This window comes from Octodon degus, unplaced genomic scaffold (assembly GCF_000260255.1).
Source record: "Octodon degus isolate 3935 unplaced genomic scaffold, OctDeg1.0 scaffold00322, whole genome shotgun sequence".
Lineage (NCBI taxonomy): Eukaryota > Metazoa > Chordata > Mammalia > Rodentia > Octodontidae > Octodon > Octodon degus.
In genome coordinates, this window is record NW_004524898.1 from 1,196,513 (window position 1) to 1,215,419 (window position 18,907).

An 18,907-nucleotide genomic window follows, 5' to 3' on the forward strand; every position below is an offset into this window, starting at 1 on the left:
TTTATTTATTTATTGTTTTTGGTGTTGAGGACTGAACCCACGGCTTCCAGCTTGCTAGGCAAGCATTCTACAATCTCCAGCCCCCTACTTTTTGTTTTGAGACAGGGTCACATTTAAGTATGAATTTGCTGCAACTGGGCTCAAACCTGCCTCAGACTCCCAGAATGTTGGTATTACTGGCATATGCCCTTATACCCAGCTTGACAGATATAGGAAAAGACAGACTGGGTGTGGTGGCACATGCCTGTAGTCTCTGTTCTTGGGAGGCTATAAACAGGCAGATCACTGAGTCCAATCTAACCCTGTAGACCCTCCTCTAAAATTAAAGAAAAAAAAAAAAAAAGATAGAAGACATTGAGAAAAAAGAAAAGAAAAAGGCCCTGTGAAGTCAGGTTAGGCTAGGTAGCCACAAAATGTTTTCGGAAGTGGCTGGAGAAGGTGTGATACTTTTAGGTGAGAAAGAGCCAGACACAGTTAGGGGAAGACAGGTGGCTATATGTGGGCAGGTGTCCAATTGGGATGGTGGGAATTTGTCAGGCACTGTATACTTGTTTCTCCCTGGCCCCTGTAGGACCAGGAAAAGAGCACCTTTGTAGAGGTTGGCAAGGAGCAGAGGGATGAGGCTTGGCTCTTCAGGAGGGAGCCAGAGTGCACTCCTAGCCCACCATGCCTATCTAGTCTTAAGGTTCCTGTCTTTTCAAAGGACCTGAGGCAGGTTCAGACCTGGCCCTGCCCTCTCTGCCAATTCCCATAGGCTCCTTGACTTCCCTGGCACTTATCTCTCTTGTCCCTGGGCTGCTGTGTGTGGCCTTTACTTTCCCTGTCTGGACAACTGGACAGAAGGCCAGTAGCACAGGTGGCTACAGCAAGGTGCCAGGGACCAGCCTAGATGCAGTCACCCCCACCTCTCCATGTGTCTTCACTCTTTAGATTCCTATTTAGCCTTTGCACTTGTTTCAGCTCAGACTTAATTTATGCAGGTGTTTGTAGGTATCTGCTCTTTACTGACACCACTTTTAAAAGAGTTTGGCAGCGCCAGGGCACTTGAGCTCCATTCCTGGTTCCACTTCTTTTTGGTGCTGGAAATTGAACTCGGGACCTCATGCTTGCCAGGCAGGTGCTGAGCCGCTATGTACTTCCCCAGCCCTCCAGATCTGTTCTAGGGGCGAGGGTTGCTAGAACTCAGCAAAGCGCTCTAGTGGACAACCAACCCTCCCAAGAGCTCCACGTGGCACCAACAGGGCTCGCCCTTCTGGGGTAGGGAAGGAGAATCAGGGTTGCAAGCCCGCCAGGCCAGAGGTGGGACGGCCCGGGGGCCACGCGGACTGAACAAAGGCAGGGTGGGGGCAGAAAGCCCGGCTGTTGGAAACGGAGACCGGTCTGGGGTTTGGGTAGAGGCGGCAGCGCTGGGGTCCGGTTCTGAACTGGGGGTCCCCAGCGTTGCCGATGGCTGGGTTCCAAGGTGCAGCTCCCCCGTCCCCACCGGGTCCTCCAGAGGGTTGCAGTCTGCAAAACCCTGCTTTACCCTCAGAGAGCACCCCTCTCCCTGCTGAGCCTGTGTAGCTCAGGCAAAATTTAACACAGACCCTGCTTCTCTCGGAAAAGCATGAAAGTAGAAGGGCCAGCTTAAAACTTGGGAGAGGCTGGAAGGAATTTTACAGACTGGCTGCTCTTGGTGATCGGCGTTTGATTTGCCAAGGTTTTGTATTTCTCAAGTTAACAGGTTACCATGACTTTTGCGTTAGAGAGGCCAGACCCAGTGCCCAGGCACCGTCCCGCGCACTACCTGCGGGGGCCACAAGCGCTCTCCTGAACTACCAGTGACGCCAAGGCCGTAGACAGCCCACGCCTGCGGAGAGGGAGCAGACTGGGGTACAAGTCCGTACTGTACTGCACTGCACGTGCACGTGGGCATCGAGTCTACAGCTGCAGCGGGCTTGGGAGTACAGCCCGGGAAATGGGAAACGTCGCTGTAGCAACCGAGCACAAGCCCGGCGGGGCCCATCTCGGTGGGCGGTGACTCCACACACGACCCGCCCTCCGGCCCGTGGGTTGCCCCGCAAGGGAGGGCTGTGCGCAGGCGTACTCTCGGCCAATCCGCAGGGCCCGGTGTGGCTCCGCCCCCAGGCGTGCGGCGGCTACGCTCGTGCGCAACCGCGGCGGCGGCGCCACTTATTTCTGCCCCGCCCCCAGGCCGTGGCTCTTTCTGCGAGCGGGCGCTCGGTCGAGTTCGTTCTCGTAGCGCGTGACCTGGGGCTGCTCGGGAAGACTGCGGGCGGGGCCGTGCGCAGGGGAGCGGGCAGCGTCTGGCACGCGGCGGCCAGCGGCTGAGCGAACGCGTGGCGGCCCTTGGCCTTGTCGCGGCGGCGGCAGCAGCAGCAGCAGCGGCCCAGCCGTTGGCCGCGAGAGCGCGTCTGCGCCTGCGCGTCGGGCCCTGCGCCCCTCCTCCCTCCCTGGGTTACCCCGGCGGCGTGTGAATGGCGGCCTCGGCGGCGGCAGCGGCCGCCTCCGCGGCGGCGGCCTCGGCCGCCTCAGGCAGCCCGGGGCCTGCCGAGGGTTCCGCTGGTGGCGAGAAGCGCGCGGGCGCCTCCTCGGCTGCGGCCTCGGCGTCTGCCTCAGCGTCGTCCCCCTCAGGGGGTGGCGGTGAGGCGCTGGAGCTGCTGGAGCACTGCGGCCTGTGCCGAGAGCGCCTGCGGCCGGAGCGCGAGCCGCGGTTGCTGCCCTGCCTACATTCGGCTTGCAGCGCTTGTCTCGGGCCTGCCGCGCCCGCCTCTGCCAACAGCGCGGGGGACGGCGCCGCTACGGGGGAGAACACCAGTGAGTTCGGAGATGCCCCTCCCCCTCCCTCCGCCCCGGATCCAGCGCGCGGCACTGCGCCTGTGCGAGCGCGAGCTCGGTGGGCTGGAGCGCTCCGTGCGTTAAGCGTGCGGTGCTGCGTGCGACCGGGGATGGGCCGGGGCTACGGTCTGTTGGTAGCCTCGGTGTGAGGGCGGAGGAAGGAGCAGCCCCGGGTGGCGGGGGAGCGGGTATGTGCTGGGGAAGCGTGCGCGCCTTTCACTCGGCTTCTTCTGTAGTGGTAGACTGTCCGGTGTGCAAGCAGCAGTGTTCCTCCAAAGATATTGTGGAGAATTACTTCATGCGCGACAGTGGCAACAAAGCTGCCTCGGACGCACAGGACGCGAACCAGGTGCGTTCTTTGCCATCCCGCGGATGTAGGGATCTGTCGTCGTCCCAGAGGAGCTTCGTTGCCTTCCGATACTTAATTTTGGGAATCTCGATGGGTTTTCTCTCTGGGGTCAAAGATCCGACCTAAATCTGCATTTCTTTGGAGGTAAATGCTGGATTGTCTGTGTGTTCCCTTTGTTTGATGCTACTTTTGTTTTGACAGTGCTGCACTAGCTGTGAGGATAATGCCCCAGCCACCAGCTATTGCGTGGAGTGTTCTGAACCACTGTGTGAGACCTGTGTGGAGGCTCACCAGCGCGTGAAGTACACCAAGGACCACACTGTGCGCTCCACTGGTAGGTGGAGGGGTGCCATGTTGGAGCTGCCTTGTGTCGCAGCCTTTCTTAGCACACATAATTAATGCTGGTGTGTGTCTGGTAGTATGTTGGGCTTAGGGTTATTACGTAGAGGATGCTATGTGAAAGACTTGGATTCACAATTCAGAAATAAGGTGTCCAGGCTTCTTGCATTATCTCTGGGATTTTAGTTAGGAAACCCAATGTTCAGGGTTGCCTCAGCATGCTGTGTGGGAGTCTAGGTGCCTTTTGGAAGCCCTTTGGGGTTTTAGAGTATTTTGGGGAAGGTGAGGTTCCTGGGATAGGGCTTTTTGATGAGACTCCGGGTCTCTTGTTCCAGTAGTGGTGAGTTCAGGAAGTACCCAAACCCTTCTACCAAAGGTCTTGGTGTTGCCAGGGTTTTCTGGGCTTTGGCTTTGTCATGGGGAGGAGCTTGATTGGCTCCTGATCCTGGCCCTGATTCTGGTTCAGAATCATAGGAGCAGTTTTTTGTTTTCTTTTTTTCCGCTTTTTTCCTTTTGTGTTTGCTTTTTTTTATTTTTTAACACGGGAGTGCCTGTTTAGTGCAGGCTGGCCTTGAACTTGCTGGAATTCTGTACCCTCAGCCTCTCAAGTGCAGGAGTCACAGGTGTGTGCCAGTACAACCCTAAGCCATCTTTTAATGTTCCAGTGCACCCCTCTGCATCTCAGGCAATGGCAAGGTGGTAATAAAGAGTGGTGGCCTTGAGGCTTGAAAGAGCTGGTAGGGAATGGCAAGAGTCTGCAGGGTTCCTAGCTCCCAGAGGTTCCAGGCCAGTGCCCTTCATTCATTGGTGCAGGAGTGGGTGGCATTTGGGAAGCCAAGGCCTAGTTGATCTGTACTGCATGGTTTGGGCTTCATTAGTACAGTCAGGCTTAATTAGCATTACAGAGAAGGCGATTAATAAGATTCATGTGGTGGGCACACATTTACTGGTATGTTTGGTTTTGGGGTAGAATGAACGTTGGAACCTTGAGGAACCTTAATGCTATTTTGGGGGTCTTAATTAAAAACTTTACCTTTTCCAGTCTGAGAGTACCTGGCAAAGCCTTATGTGAGTTCTTGAATTACAAGAGACTTTAATCATTCTGTCAGGGAAGGGAAGGGGAAACATGAACAAAGGAAAAAAGTGCATTTTGGAGGTAACTTCGTTGGCAGGGAGAATTCTGAGTCTGTAACCCTAGACAAGCTTTTAGTAGAGGGAACAGCAAAGAGAAGTTCGCTGCTGACAAGAGGCTGTCATCATTTTATGTGTTACTTACAGAAACTAAAAGAAGTAGATACTTTCCTTGGCAGGCTAGGGGAGAAGGTTCTGAGAGCAAGGAGCTGCCATTGCTGTGGCCGATAGATATTCTTTACACAGGTCAGAGTGGTAAGACTGGAAGGAAATCCTGAACTGTTTCTTGTTTGAGTTGGGATCAAACTTGGGACCTTGTGTTTGCAAGGCAGGCACTTATGCCCCTGAGCTATCCTCCTGGCCCTCTTGTTTTGAGTGTTAGGTGCACAGGGCCAGTGTCCAGCCTCATGGTTCCCACTCCCCAGGGCCAGCCAAGTCCCGTGATGGTGAACGCACTGTCTACTGCAGTGTGCACAAACATGAGCCTCTAGTGCTGTTCTGTGAGAGCTGTGATACCCTCACCTGTCGAGACTGCCAGCTCAACGCTCATAAGGACCACAAGTAAGTCCTGAGGCTGGATGGGTTGGGGGTGTGGGTGCCACCTATTCCCGGGCCTCACTTGTAGGACCATTCGTTTGTCTTTAGGTACCAGTTCCTGGAGGATGCAGTGAGGAACCAACGTAAGGTCCTAGCCTCAATGGTGAAGTGCCTTGGGGATAGACATGCTACATTGCAGAAGAGTACTAAGGAGGTTCGGAGCTCGTAAGTGTGGGTGTCAGGGCTGGGTATAGGACTTGGGGTAAAGTACTTCTTCCGTGTCTGACTTGCCTTGTTCTGTAGGATCCGCCAGGTGTCTGATGTGCAGAAGCGTGTGCAGGTAGATGTCAAGATGGCTATCTTGCAGATCATGAAGGAGCTGAACAAACGGGGCCGTGTGCTGGTCAATGATGCCCAGGTAAGCCATGTGCATGGGGAGAACTGATGATGAAGAGCCTGCTGTCAACCCTTGCCTCATGACTTATTTGCTTTGATCTGCAGAAGGTAACTGAGGGGCAGCAGGAGCGTCTGGAACGGCAGCACTGGGCCTTGACCAAGATCCAGAAGCACCAGGAACACATTCTGCGGTTTGCTTCTTGGGCTCTGGAGAGTGACAACAACACAGCCCTGCTGCTGTCAAAGAAGCTGGTGTGTGTTGGTGTCTGCTGGTAGTTGGTCCCCAAGTGGTGAATCTGTTTGGTCCCAGTGTGCTTAGGCTCTGTTCCTTTTCTTCCCACAGATCTATTTTCAGCTGCATCGAGCTCTTAAGATGATTGTGGACCCAGTAGAACCACATGGCGAGATGAAGTTTCAGTGGGACCTCAACGCCTGGACCAAGAGTGCCGAGGCCTTCGGTAGGTTCCTGTCTTCGTTTTGTACAAAGCTAGATGGGGAGATGGCTCAGTAGAATAAGTGCTTTTTGATTTTTCCTTTTTTTTTTTTTGGTGGAACTGGGGATTGAACTCAGGCTCTTACACTTGCCAGGCAAGCGCTTATCCTACTGAGCTCTCTCCCCAGCCCCTGATTTTTCCTTTTTTATGTATCTGGTACAGGGTCTCACTGTGCAGCTTGGACTCATAGTGATCCTCATGTTTTCAGCCTCCCCAGCCCTGGGATTACAGGTGTGCCACCACACCCAGTCTCAGTGGTGTGCCCTGAGCTGGGGCCAGTGCGGTATGCTATGTGGTGCCATTCCTGGGCTTACCTTTGGAGGCCATTAGTCCACTGAGCTATGTCAGCAACCCTAGTGTCCTGCTTTCATCCTTTTCTAGGGTGCGCTCAGCATGGAGAAGGTAGCTGGTTCATGGGAACCTTTATGTTGCAGCTCCAGCCCTTTTTAAAATTTATATATGTATATTTTAATTAAGTTTACTGATAGGTCTTAGGTAAAACAACTGCATTATAAAGAATTTGTACTTTTACATGATATAACTTGAGTTGTGATTTTTTTTTTAAATATTCGTGTGTGTGTGTGTGTGTGTGTGTGTGTGTGGCCAGCTCAGCCCACCAGGGGGCGGGGCCGGCCGGCATGTGGTGCTGGGGGACCGAACCGCAGTCCCTGTGCTTTTCTAAGTAGGTGCTTTAGACCACTGAGCCATCTTACCAGCCCGAGTTGTGATTTTTTTTTAACAATTGGGTAAATTGTAATTTCATTGGAAAACAAATTACAACTTGGAATGAATTTTTTTTTTTTTTTTTTTGTGGAACCGGGGATTGAACTCGGGTCCTTGCGCCTGCCAGGGAAGGGCTTACTCCACTGAGCCATCTCCCCGGCCCAACTTGGAATGAATTTGAGGCAAGTTGTGCCATAAGCAGATTTTTTTTTAAGTGGCTAAAACAGTTTAAAAAGCAAGAAACCATGAAAGAAAATGTTTCTGGTAGAAGACCAGCAGTACAAAAAAAATAATGAACAAGTGCCTGGAAAATACATCTGTTCTGCAAATAGTACAGCTTTGAAGTACATTTGTTGGCTGTCCGCAGCAATGCAGAGTTACAGCTCCACACGTCAACAGCAAGCTGATAATTCCTAGGAAAACTACTTAAAAAAAAAGCATAACCCAGATGTTCCTTCATTTGACCAACTCCATCTAAGCTTAGATGTAGAGAAGGGCTTAGACATATCCAGAGTAAGCCACATGCACCATGTTACTTGATCGATTTTCTAAAATAAGTTTTCAGGACAGTGACAGTCAAATAAGGAAAGAAAACATGGAATGAAGTCCTAATTACATATTTTTTTGGACAGGGGGAAACTTTACAGATAAGTTACAAAGAAAAGGCAAATTTGTACAAGAAATTTAATGCATTCTGTACAGCGTCTTCACAGTTCTGTACCATGCTTACAAACTCTTCATAGTTTCCTTGGCCATCACCATCAGTATCTGCTTCCCTGATCATGTCATCAATCTCTTCGTCTGTTGACTTCTCCAAGGTTCATCATCACGTGGCGAAGCTCTGCTGCACTAATATAAGCATTGCCATCCTTATCAAATACACGGAATGCTTCTCTAATTTCTTCAGTGTCTTTCCTTTTTCTTGCTATCATTGTTAGAAATTCAGGGAAGTCAGTTGTACCATTTCCATCTGCATCTACTTCATTGGTCATGTCCTGTAACTCTGCTTCTGTGGGATTCTGCCCCAGAGACCTCACTACAGTTCCCAGCTCCTTTGTTGTTACAGTTCCATCACCGTCCTTGTTGCGTAGTGAAAAAGCTTCTTTGAATTCTGCAATCAGCTCTTCAATTGGTCAGCCATGCCAGCAGGTGGTTTCCGAGAGGCAAACCAATGTTTGATTTCTTTTCCTCATTCTCCTACCTTTCCTTCTACCTATTTTTTAAAAAAATTTTAACAACTGTTGCCCAGGCTAGGCTTAGACTTGCAGTGATCCTCCTTCCAAAACCTCCCAGGTGCCCGGATGGTAGGTGTGCATCACCACTCCTGTCTTAGGGTACTTTTTTTTTTATTATTATTTTTTTTTCGAAGATGATTTACTTGTGGCTTTTTCTTAAGCTTCCCCAACTATCTTTCTTTTTTAAAAAAAAACATTTATTTTTGTAATTTTATTTATTTGTGTGTGTGTGTGTGTGTGTGGCCAGCTCAGCCCACCAGGGGGCAGGGCTGGCTGGCATGTGATGTTGGGGGATTGAACCATGGTCCTTGTGCTTTGCCAAGCTTGTTCCAAGTAGGTGCTTTAGACCACTGAGCCATCTCACCAGCCCCTTGTCTTAGGGTACTTTTGAGGTGACTTTAACCCAAGCTGGCCTTGAACTCCTGCCTCAGCCCCCATAGTACTGGAATTTCAGGCATATACTAACATATGGGGGTACTATTTCTTAACTTTGAGGCAGGATCTCCCAGGGTGGGTTGGATTGGAGTTTGTGATGCTTTTGCCTCAGCTTTTTTTTTTTTTTTTTTTTTTTTTTTTTGCGGAACCGAGGATTGAACTCAGACCCTTGCACTTGCCAGGGAAGCGCTTATTCCATTGATCCATCCCCCCAGTCCCCGCCTCAGCTTTCTCGTACTGAGATTACAGGTGTGCTTCCTGCCTGATTGGGTCTCAGTATGGGTCTCAATATCTTACCAGTCCAAGAGCTGCACCTCCTTAGGCTTTTTTTTTTTTTTGGTGGAACTGGGGATTGAACTCAGGCCCTTGCGCTCACCAGAGAAGCACTTATTCCACTGTGCCATCTCCCCAGCCCCTCCTTAGGCTTTTCTATTTTTCTTCAGGCAAAATTGTGGCTGAGCGTCCTGGAACCAACTCCACAGGCCCTGCATCCATGGCTCCCCCAAGAGCCCCAGGACCTCTGAGCAAGCAGGGTTCTAGCAGTAGCCAGGTGAGCACCAGGGAGGACCAGGTGTGGAACACTGGGCCCATAGTGTGCGTGCCTCACTGAGGCCTCTGCTGTGTTCTGTTGCAGCCCATGGAGGTCCAGGAAGGCTATGGCTTTGGATCAGGTGAGGAGGTCTGACTAGGGCATTGTGGGCAAACCCGTGGTACGTGTTCTGCATCAGGTTACTCTTATCACCAAAAAGTCAAAAAGGATTCTCAGCGCCTCGCTGTCTGGCCCTGCTGACCCTCGCTGCGTTGCCCCTGGCCCTTGCGTTGGCCTGGTCCTCGGGTGTACTATGTCTGGCTCTTCCAGCATCGCTGCCATGAAGAAAGTGGTTCAACAGCTCCGGCTGGAGGCCAGGCTCAACTGCGTGAAGGTTTCCCAGGCAGCTGCAGACTTAAAACAGTTCTGCCTGCAGAATACTCAGCATGATCCTTTGCTGACTGGAGTATCCTCAAGTACAAATCCGTTCAGACCGCAGAAAGTTTGTTCGTTTTTGTAGTCAAATGAATTCTTAGGAGTTTCCCAGACCACTTTTAACCAACCAGTGACTATTCAGAAAAAGAAAATTGAAGTCTGTACAACTTCCCCTTTCTTAACATGTGCCATAACATACAAACTTCTACTTTGTTCTTAACATTTATCTCTGGATTTTCATGAATTTCTATTTCATGAAGGTATTTTATATATGCTGGTGCCAACATATAATAAAATATTTAGTATTAAAAAAAAAAAGAATTCGTAGTTACTGGCCCAGTGTGTAGCAGGGCTCTAGTGAGTGCCTGGGTCTGCCCTCACTCTGCCGTCCCCTTTTCTGTTTTCTGAGCAGATGACCCCTACTCCAGTGCAGAGCCTCATGTGTCTGGCGTAAAGCGGTACGTGTGTGTGTGGTGGTCCCTTGGGTGGTGTACAGGTCATGTGTAGGGGTGGAAGTACTCATGCAAGTGCTTCTACAGGTCCCGCTCTGGTGAGGGCGAGGTGAGCGGTCTCATGCGCAAAGTGCCACGTGTGAGCCTAGAACGCTTGGACCTGGACCTTACAGCTGACAGCCAGCCGCCTGTCTTCAAGGTCTTTCCGGGCAGCACCACTGAGGACTACAATCTCATTGTTATTGAGCGTGGTGCTGCTGCTGCAGCAGCTGCTGGTCAGCCTGGGACTGCGCCTCCTGGTGTACCTGGTGCCCCACCTCTCCCTGGCATGGCCATTGTTAAGGTTAGCTTGTCCCAAGGGCCCGTGTTGAGAAGGTGGCATCTGTTAGCTGTGGACTCCCTTTAACAGTCTTGTCATCATTTAGGAGGAGGAGACAGAGGCTGCCATTGGAGCCCCTCCTGCTGCGACTGAGGGCCCAGAGACCAAGCCTGTGCTGATGGCTCTTTCTGAGGGCCCTGGTAATGAAGGCCCCCGCCTGGCCTCACCCAGTGGCAGTACTAGCTCAGGCCTGGAGGTGGTAGCCCCTGAGGTTCCCTCAGCCCCAGCTGGTGGCCCAGGCAATCTGGATGACAGTGCCACCATCTGCCGTGTCTGCCAGAAGCCAGGTGACCTGGTCATGTGCAACCAGTGTGAGTTTTGCTTCCATCTGGACTGCCACCTGCCTGCCCTGCAAGATGTACCAGGGTGCGTGTGAGGGTTGGTGTAGTCTCAGCATTGAATGTGTGGCTGGGTGGGTTCTTGTGCATTTGTTCCTTTTTTAACTCCAGGGAGGAATGGAGCTGCTCACTCTGCCACATACTCCCTGACCTGAAAGAGGAGGACGGCAACCTGAGCATGGATGGTGCTGACAGTGCTGATGTGGTAGCTAAGCTCTCCCCGGCCAACCAGCGGGTGAGTGTCCAGGTATTCAAATGTGGGTGGCCCAGTGGTTTTACCCTTGTGCATTGTGCAGTTTTGATCTGTCCTGTCCTGTTTAGAAATGTGAGCGCGTCCTGCTGGCTCTATTCTGTCATGAGCCCTGCCGTCCCCTGCACCAGTTGGCCACAGATTCCACCTTCTCCATGGTTAGTGCATTGTAGAACAGGAAAGGGAGGTGGTGTGGGAAAGGAAGGAGGTGTGGAATGTTGGGTCCCACGTTTAAGGTGTACATTTTTGCCTGCAGGAACAGCCTGGTGGTACCTTGGACCTGACCCTGATACGTGCTCGCCTGCAGGAAAAGCTGTCACCCCCTTATAGTTCCCCCCAGGAGTTTGCCCAGGACGTGGGTCGCATGTTTAAGCAGTTTAATAAGCTGACGGAGGTGAGCATGGAATGAGGAAAGTGCGTGGCCCATAGGACAGGGCAAATGGGATATGGAAGTTAGGACCTACCCATCCATTGTATCTTTGCTTGGACTAGGACAAGGCGGATGTGCAGTCCATCATCGGTCTGCAGCGCTTCTTCGAGACGCGCATGAATGAGGCCTTCGGTGACACCAAGTTCTCTGCTGTGCTGGTGGAACCCCCGCCATTGAGCTTGCCAAGTGCTGGTCTAAGTTCCCAGGAGCTATCTGGTGGCTCTGGTGATGGTCCCTGAAGCTGGGTCCGGTATGGGCAGCGTGGCCCTGCTCTGTGTCCTATCACCCCCATCCTACTACTACTTTGTGGCCTGACCCCCACTCCCTGGTGGTTCCATCCCCCAGTCCCTCACAAAATGGTTTTTACTTCTGTGGATTTAATAAAAACTTCACTGGCTCCTCAGGCCTTGGCTGGTTAGGGGCTGTGGTACAGGAGCAGGTCTTTTACCTGCTCCTGTCAGGCATGGGTAACATAAGGGATCTTTCTTGGACCTCTTTGAACTTGTCTGGGTACCAAGAGGGTGGGGAAAAACCTCTTGGGCCTCGTATGGGTGTGTATGTTGATGGTGTGTATCCTGGAAGCTAGCAGAGGACCCTGGTGGGTAGGCCTGAAAACTACTTCATCGCATACCTTACTTGGTTAACCACGTTCTTTAGGACTTTGCCCTTGGGGGTTTTCATCAGGCAGGTGTGCAGCTCTGAAGGTTTCCTTCTATTTATCCTTGTGTGCTACTGAGATGCCCAAGTTGGGCCTGGCTATTGACTCCCATTGGTCTAGGACCTTTGTCCTGAGCTAACTCACTAGCCCTTTATTTTTTGAGATAGTCTTGCTGAGTTAGGCTGGGCTTGAACTTTCTTCTCCAAAACTGAAGGATTCAGGGCTATACTTGGGATGCTAGCACTGTCTTGAAGGGCTCCACCACTTTTTCAGTAGACACAGGTACTAGGCAGAAGACCGCAAGTGGGCATGGCCTGTCTGCCTCTGCCCCAATCCTAACCTAGGAACACAGCCTGCCCCACGGATGCCAGGCACACAGGCTTGAGAACTAGCATTTAGTTTCATTTATTACAGATGGGCATGGTAAAGACACTCAGCATCTCTTCGGCCACTTGCCCAGCAGTAGGGGTGATTAGTCTCTCCGCAGGTTCTTGAGTCGCTCCTCAAGGTCTGCATCTGCATCAGCTAGGGTTGAGGCTGCAGCCTCTGCCTTCTTCCCGCCAGTAGCCACACTGAGCGAGCCTCCCGTGGAGGGGAGATCTGTGAGGAGAGGATGCAGGAGGTTAGGGGGTCTAGGCTTGTGTGTACAACTCTAGGCTTGTGTGTGGAAAGTAAGTGGATCTGTGGCACTCACTTGATAGCTCATCTGTCAGGCTCAGTCCCAGCTCATCTAGGACCTGGGACACTACAGCATCACTAAAGGAGAGAGAGAACATGCTCAGGGCTCCATGTGGGTGAGAGTAAAGCGTCCCCACCTTCTCACCCAGTTTCTTCACACCTCTCTTCCTCATCTTCCTCATCGCCCATGGCATCGTCAATGGCATCATTCATCATCTCCTCCTTCATGTCCATGATCTCTGCCTGCCGCTCAAACTCCATCATGATCTTCTGGATCTGGGGCAGTTTCAGCTGGAAGTGGGGGAGGGTGAGTCTGGGTGCTGAGGGTCGGTCAGCGGGGGTGTGGAGGGGATGGGGAGACATACCTGTCTGTTCATGGTACCCATGGCCTTGGTGACGCCCTTCATGGCTTGTGCCATGGAGTTGTTGGACTTCAGCGTCTGTATCTTCAAGGACACAGCCTGGATGTTGGCCCGCATCAATACAAACTTGCGCACATAGCGCCGGGTACGCACGAGGTCTTTTGCCATGATGCGCACAGCATCCTGTAGAGGGAAGAATGAAGGTATGTCTTTTTTTTTTTTGCGGAACCGGGGATTGAACTCAAGCCCTTGTGCTTGCCAGGCAAGTGCTTATTCTACTGAGCCATCTCCCTGGCCCCTAAGGGTATAATCTTGAGAGTGAGGCTTCATTCAAAGTTACTACCAATAGTCACTGGTGGTTCTGATTTCACTTGCTGACCAACCTACACGATCCCTAAGTACTGGAAGGTAGGCTAAGGCTCAGTTATTTTTTGTTTTGTCTCCTTCCGTATCCAGTGTCACTTGGAGTTTTAACATGTCATTTCTATCCCCAGCCTGGACAGCGAATCTGCTTTGGCTGGGACTGTAGCTCAGAGGCAGAGTAGTTGTCCAGCATGCATAATGCTCTGATTCTTAGCACTTGTGGATTATGAGTTTGGGTAGTCTGGGCTAAGGCCATCTCAGATGGAAAACAAAATAAACACGAAAACTTTACTACTCTTGTTCTGGCTCTCTTCTCACTGGCCTTTTGGTCAAAGTCTCTTTTAAAAATGTACTTCAAGGGCTGGCGAGATGGCTCAATGGAATTAAGTGCTTCCCTGGCAAGCACAAGGGCCTGAGTTCAATCACTGGTTCTGGAAAAAAAAAAAAAAAAAAAGGAACCAAACCCAAGGCTTTTATGTTGAATTATATCCCCAGGCATTTATTTAGTTTTTATTTTTTGCAGAACCAGGGATTGAACTCAGGACCCTGAACTTGCCAGGCAAGCGCTTATTGTACTGAGCTATTTCCCCGGCCCCTAAAGTTTTTATTTTCTTATTTTTGCTAGGTATGACACATGCCTGTGGTAATTCCAGGATCCTGGAAGGTAGACATAGGAGATGAGCTGGCCTGGGAGGCCAGACTAGGTATGGTGTCCCACACCTGTAATCCCAGCACTCGGGAGGCTGAGCCAGGAGGATCACAAGTCTGAACTATGTGACATTGTATCAAACAATTAAAAAGGCTGGGATCCTCTTGCCTCACTCCCAGAGTGCTGAGATTACAGGTATGAGAGGCCATACACAACCTCAAAGCTTATTTTTAGTTGTTTTTGTTTGTTTTTTTGCAGAACTGGAGATTGAACTCAGGCATTTGTGTTTGCCAGGCAGGCACTTATTCTACTGAGCTATCTCCCCAGCTTCAAAGCTTATTTTTGTTACCCTTCATCTCTGCCTACTGTTTATACAAGTCTTAGTCTGGTGTCCACCTCTCAGTTGCGTTTGCTGAGGCTAACATCTGCCTGGGAGTGGTGGTGCAGGCATGTAATCTAGCAGAGGTACAAAGTGAGGTCAGAGACAGCCTGAACAGCATAGGGAGACCCTGTGGTCAAAACAAAACAAAACCTAATGCTTGCTAATGCGCTGGCCAAAGTCTTCAGAAGTTCAATCTCAACACTCAAGTCTTGGCTGATAGGACTGCCAAGAAGGTGGTCTCACCAGACTGCTAAATTAGGGGAACCCTGCTCATCTTTCACCTAGCATTCGTCGAAGGGCTTGTTTTTTGTGTCCCGTTTTTTTTTTTTTTTTTTTTTTGTTTTTATTTATTTATTTTGGTGTCCTATTTTGTTCACTATCATCGTAGTGTATGCCATCTTGCCTCTGACCACGGATGCTTACCATCTGTCCTTGCTTGGCCATCTTTTTGATGTCTGCAATGATTTTCTTCTCCTGAGTCTCCAGCTTCTGTCGTTCCCGGTCTAGCTCACGCATGGCACGGTTTAGAGCCCGCTGGTTCTGGCGCAGCAGCTCCTCTGGCGTCTTCCGGCGCCCAAACAACAGGTCCATGGTAGCTAAGAATCCAATGGCAGGCCTGGGAGAGTAAGGCTGAGCTGTAGGGGTGGGGCCCAGAAGGAGGCAGGAGGCAAAACAGGTTCATGCAGGGGTGGGTGGGGATAGGAGGTATGCAAGACCGGAAGGGAGCAGCCGTGGGGATACAAGGGGCCTTAGCCGGAGCTAAAAGTCATCCACTACGCTCGCCCAAGCCTTCCTCCATCCCCTTGCCCAAGGATGTCAGGGCCTGAAGTTCAGCTTTACTTTCTAGAGCCAGAGGTGTGGCTTTGGCGTCTTGGAGGGGTTGGGGTTGGGGGAGGACCTGGGAGCACTACTGCATTTGGGAACCTGAGCACGTCGGACAAGGCAGCTGTGGCAGAATGGGCGTGGGGCTCTGGGCAGGGCAGTGGCATGCACAACCGGGGACCCTGGCTTGAGAGGCTCTATTAGGTGGGGGCACTCAACGTGCCGAAACACAGCGGCTCAGGGAACCCCAAAAGAGGATCGGGTCCGACAGGACTCCAATGCACCCGATTCCTTGGCCCAAACTCTGGGACACTGGGCTGCCCAGACCTGCGGCCCAGCGGGAGCCACTCACCGGAGCTGGCACGGAGGCTCGCTTCCGCTTCCGGGTCACGCTCCCCCCCGCTTGGATCTCCGGCGTACCCACTAACCGGGCGCCCCTCGCTCCTGTTGCCTCCGCTACCGCCGCCGTTTCCGGATCAAACGACCTGACGCTTCACACCCCGCCCATACGCAGACTGCTGGGAAGCAGCGTGAGCGCGCGCATGCGCAGGGCTGACCTGCTTCCAAGCGCATGCGCAATCCCGAGATCGCGCCACACAAGCCCCACCCCCGCGGGCCAGGGTTGCGGCCGTGCGACAGCAGTCCTCGTTGGTCCACCCTGCAGGTCCCACCTCCCACCGCATTAGGACACGATTCATCCGCAGAATCTTTGACTTCTGTGCAAAGCCTTGGAGAGCATTAGGCAGGAATCTCCCCCACGGGCTTGCACATTGCAGAAGGCAGTGCTAGACGCAGGAGTGGGGTGGTGCACTTTTCCCTCTACAGGCAGGGGGTGATGGGAGTCCTCCATCCTGCCCAGATCAGCGGCCCCAAATAACACCCTTACGCGCACGCACACCTTACCTGGCCCTCCCGCCCCACGGAAGGACGAGGCAGAGGCCATGCAGTAACATTCCCCTTTAATAGACTGCTATGACCTCCGGTGGTGGAAAGGGGGGGGGGTTGCCTGGGCCCAGCTACCCAGGCCCCTGGCCTTCACACCCCACAGCCCAGAGTCGGGGCTAGAAAAGTACCCAGTGTGGGGGGGGTGCTAGACAAGCCAATTCATTTCCCATCACTGAGCTGGTCAGGGGAGGAAGTGCCAACCGGATTCATGTGGTGGTTAAAAAAAAAATACCTAGGGGCAGGTGGCAAGGAGGGGAGGCAAGGCCAAGGCAGGTATTCCTCCACTGGCCATTTCCCACCCACCTCCCGTGTCCCCCAATAAATATCTGCAGGGGATGCCTGGGCTGGTGGCCCTGGCGGGGTGTGTATGCGCCGACCCTATTTCAGGCAGCGCTCGAAATAGGTGGAGCCGATGTAGCCACCTCTCATGGAGCGCTGCACATTTTGCTCGAACAGCCGCCGGTTGTTTTGCAGGACCTCGGCAGCCTCCTTGTTCAGTGGGTCCTCGGGGTTGGGCTCCTGTAGCCAGTACAAGTAGGGTCAATGGGCCCAAGGGCAGAAGGCAAACCTTCCCTGGTCCCAAATGCCCAACCCTACTCACCAAGAAGAGATACTGCAGGCCATAAATTATGGAGTTTATCGTAAGGACTGGCTTCCAGTCCTCTCTGTGGATAGAGAGCATCAGGGTGAGGGGTAGTGAGTAGGAAGGTGACTGCCACAGGCCCTGCTGCTTGGTACTGGACGGGGCAAGTTCATAGAATGCAGTGAAGATGCGAGAAGCCAGGGAAAGGCATGGAGCAGGACAGGCCATGGGGGAAAGCTACTTAGGAAGATGACTTACAGTGGGAGGGAAGGGACAGAGTGATACAGTGCCCAAGATGAGGAAGGGGCCTGGCAAGCGGGGCTGGGGAGGGCAGTGGAGGGCCAGTGCTCTCACCTGAGGATGTTGAGGCAGACGTTGCCCTCGAGGTCAATGTTAGGGTGATAAACCATCGTCTCACACTTCACCTTGGGGGGGTCATGTGGGTAACCCTGGCCTACCTGGCTCCAAGAAAAGAGAAGTGGGGAGGTGTCTGGCAGGGTTTCAGCTGCTGCCTTCTCAGTCAACAGTCACCTCTGCCCATTTGGGACTCACCTTAAAACTGAACACAAACTTTCCACTCTTGTAAAAGCCCTGGAAGAAGAGGAAAGAAAGTGGCATTAGGACCGTATTTTACAGGGCCTGTAGGTTTTCCCTTCTTCCAGTGGAGCCACCCTAGTCTGTTCCTGGGAGCCTAGCTATATATACTTTTACCTCATCAGGAGAGATAACCAGCTTGAAGTTGAGGAGGTCGTCTGGATCTGAGAAGCTGATGTCACACGTTTTGGGCAGGTTTAGTTCGTTTATATCTGAGTTGGATAAATAGAGGAAGGGAACAGGGAGGGGGAAAAAAGGCCAGGTGAGAGAAAGGGAGTTCTCAGTAGGTGTCAGCGGAGTCATATGGCCTCCTGGGTCTCTGGTGCCTGGGTTCTAGTCTTCAGGTGGGCTCATTTAAATATGCACCCCTAACCTGTGTCTTCCATTGTGGCTGTAGGTCCCATCTCTGGGACAAGGCGAACCCTGACTCCCCTAAGCCCAGAGCTCTCAAGTTTCCCCAAACTGGCTCTGAAATGTCCCAACTCACCAGTGACCAGCGCTCCAAATTTCTGGCCTCCAACAGCTTCTGAGCACTACACACCCCAGGCTCCCCAGCTATGACTCTACTCTTCATCATGTATTGTTAACCCAATCCCCTGATTACCCCACCCCCCTCCGCACAGACCACCCACCTCAGATCATTCCTGGTTTCACTTCTCCGGGTGTCATTCCAAACTCAGCTTCCTACCTAATTTTACAGTCTTTAAGTCCCCGGCCCCCAGCCCACTCTCCGATCCTGAAATTCGAAGCATGATGGCCTAAATTCTCTCCTAGTTTTCAGCACCCACATCCCTCCCTCGTCCACCTGTCAGTCCCAGACCCCCGTCTGACCCCAGAATAATACGCTAAATCATCCCTCGTGTCTCCAGTTCCTGGCCCCTGCCACCCTTTCTCTACTCGGTCTCACACCAAACTCAAGCTCGAGCCTGAACCCCGGACTCTCAGCACCCCCAACACTCAGATTCCGGTTAGCCAATGCCGGACGCCCGGCCTCCCCAACAGCCCTCCCCTCCCCCGGCCCTAGCGACCACCGTGCGCCCTCCTCCCGCGCCGCAGCTACCGGCCCGGACCCCGCCACCCCACCCCAGCCTCAGCCCGATGCCCTACCCTTCTGGATCCGCAGCTGCGCTGCCGACGCCTTCTTGCTGCTGCCCTTGGTGCCGCCAGCCGACTCCTCCTCCTTCTTCTGCTGCTTCAGCGAGAACAGCTTGATCATCCTGCCGCCGCCGCCGCTGCTGTCGCCGCCGCCGCGGGGCCCAGGACCTTAGCTACCGGCCCCCCGCCGCCTCCCGCGTCGTTCTGCTCCTAGGACCCGCTGCTGCGGCCTTCGCCGCTGCCGCCGCCCGCCGGGCCTGCCGCGCTGCCCCGCGCGGCCCGCCTCGGCTCCCGTAGTCCGGCTTCGGCCTGGCCCGGCGCCTCGGAGTCCCTCGGCAGCACTCGGGCGGACTCGGCTATTGTCGGGCCCGCCTGGCCCCACCCCAAGACCCCGGCCTCGCCTTCCTTCCCTTTCCCGCTCAGGTCTTAAGAGGCCCAGCTGCAGGCGGAGGCGTGGGGCTTGCCGGGTCTCGCCGCTTTACTGGT

The 18,907-nt window shown here is 52.9% G+C and overlaps 3 protein-coding genes and 3 pseudogenes across 5 annotated transcripts; 3 read left to right on the forward strand and 3 right to left on the reverse strand.

The window, feature by feature from the left end:
* Positions 1 to 2,331, forward strand: part of LOC101560867 — a 24,706-nt pseudogene extending 22,375 nt beyond the window's left edge.
* Trim28 (tripartite motif containing 28) lies at positions 2,307 to 11,693 on the forward strand. 2 transcript variants are annotated; one of them, XM_004647739.3, is made up of 17 exons: positions 2,309 to 2,817; positions 3,075 to 3,187; positions 3,389 to 3,521; positions 5,083 to 5,218; positions 5,303 to 5,419; positions 5,498 to 5,612; positions 5,696 to 5,842; positions 5,934 to 6,048; positions 8,921 to 9,027; positions 9,112 to 9,148; positions 9,854 to 9,899; positions 9,981 to 10,236; positions 10,319 to 10,638; positions 10,722 to 10,845; positions 10,932 to 11,018; positions 11,117 to 11,254; positions 11,353 to 11,693. In XM_004647739.3, the coding sequence occupies exons 1-17, from the start codon at positions 2,478 to 2,480 to the stop codon at positions 11,527 to 11,529; spliced, it is 2,508 nt and encodes an 835-aa protein (XP_004647796.1). In that variant the 5' UTR covers positions 2,309 to 2,477; the 3' UTR covers positions 11,530 to 11,693. The 2 variants fall into 2 exon arrangements, with proteins under 2 accessions (XP_023563775.1, XP_004647796.1); XM_023708007.1 differs by lacking the exon at positions 5,696 to 5,842 and having other exon boundaries at positions 2,307 to 2,817.
* Positions 7,455 to 7,948, reverse strand: LOC105741182 (annotated as a pseudogene).
* On the forward strand, positions 9,155 to 9,847 carry LOC111814464 (annotated as a pseudogene).
* Positions 11,694 to 12,337: 644 nt separating the features above from the next.
* Positions 12,338 to 15,729, reverse strand: Chmp2a (charged multivesicular body protein 2A). 2 transcript variants are annotated; one of them, XM_004647741.2, is made up of 6 exons: positions 15,557 to 15,729; positions 14,806 to 14,998; positions 12,992 to 13,171; positions 12,787 to 12,917; positions 12,643 to 12,704; positions 12,338 to 12,548 (listed from the first exon to the last, which is right to left on the reverse strand). In XM_004647741.2, exons 2-6 carry the CDS (start codon positions 14,971 to 14,973, stop codon positions 12,421 to 12,423), a joined length of 669 nt encoding a protein of 222 aa, XP_004647798.1. In that variant the 5' UTR covers positions 14,974 to 14,998; positions 15,557 to 15,729; the 3' UTR covers positions 12,338 to 12,420. The 2 variants fall into 2 exon arrangements, with proteins under 2 accessions (XP_004647798.1, XP_023563797.1); XM_023708029.1 differs by lacking the exon at positions 15,557 to 15,729 and adding an exon at positions 15,307 to 15,532.
* A 417-nt stretch (positions 15,730 to 16,146) lies between these two features.
* Ube2m (ubiquitin conjugating enzyme E2 M) lies at positions 16,147 to 18,691 on the reverse strand. Its single transcript, XM_004647742.3, has 6 exons — positions 18,434 to 18,691; positions 17,444 to 17,538; positions 17,285 to 17,323; positions 17,087 to 17,190; positions 16,751 to 16,814; positions 16,147 to 16,668 (listed from the first exon to the last, which is right to left on the reverse strand). Exons 1-6 carry the CDS (start codon positions 18,540 to 18,542, stop codon positions 16,528 to 16,530), a joined length of 552 nt encoding a protein of 183 aa, XP_004647799.1. The 5' UTR covers positions 18,543 to 18,691; the 3' UTR covers positions 16,147 to 16,527.
* Between the last annotated feature and the right edge of the window lie 216 nt (positions 18,692 to 18,907).

Bases quoted from the DNA above. Each gene is read 5' to 3' on its own strand.
- Trim28 (XM_004647739.3), top strand. From the start codon at position 2,478: ATGGCGGCCTCGGCGGCGGCAGCGGCCGCCTCCGCGGCGGCGGCCTCG. The intron at 9,149-9,853 runs GTGAGGAGGTCT...TTTTCTGAGCAG, and splicing joins AGGCTATGGCTTTGGATCAG to ATGACCCCTACTCCAGTGCA. The intron at 11,255-11,352 runs GTGAGCATGGAA...TGCTTGGACTAG, and splicing joins AGTTTAATAAGCTGACGGAG to GACAAGGCGGATGTGCAGTC.
- Chmp2a (XM_023708029.1), bottom strand. From the start codon at position 15,371: ATGCCACTGCCCTGCCCAGAGCCCCACGCCCATTCTGCCACAGCTGCC. The intron at 14,999-15,306 runs GTTCCCAAATGC...TTACTCTCCCAG, and splicing joins GCCTTGTCCGACGTGCTCAG to GCCTGCCATTGGATTCTTAG. The intron at 12,918-12,991 runs GTATGTCTCCCC...CCCCACTTCCAG, and splicing joins TGGGTACCATGAACAGACAG to CTGAAACTGCCCCAGATCCA.
- Ube2m (XM_004647742.3), bottom strand. From the start codon at position 18,542: ATGATCAAGCTGTTCTCGCTGAAGCAGCAGAAGAAGGAGGAGGAGTCG. The intron at 17,539-18,433 runs GTAGGGCATCGG...TATCCAACTCAG, and splicing joins GCAGCTGCGGATCCAGAAGG to ATATAAACGAACTAAACCTG. The intron at 16,669-16,750 runs GTGAGTAGGGTT...TACTGGCTACAG, and splicing joins GCCTGCAGTATCTCTTCTTG to GAGCCCAACCCCGAGGACCC.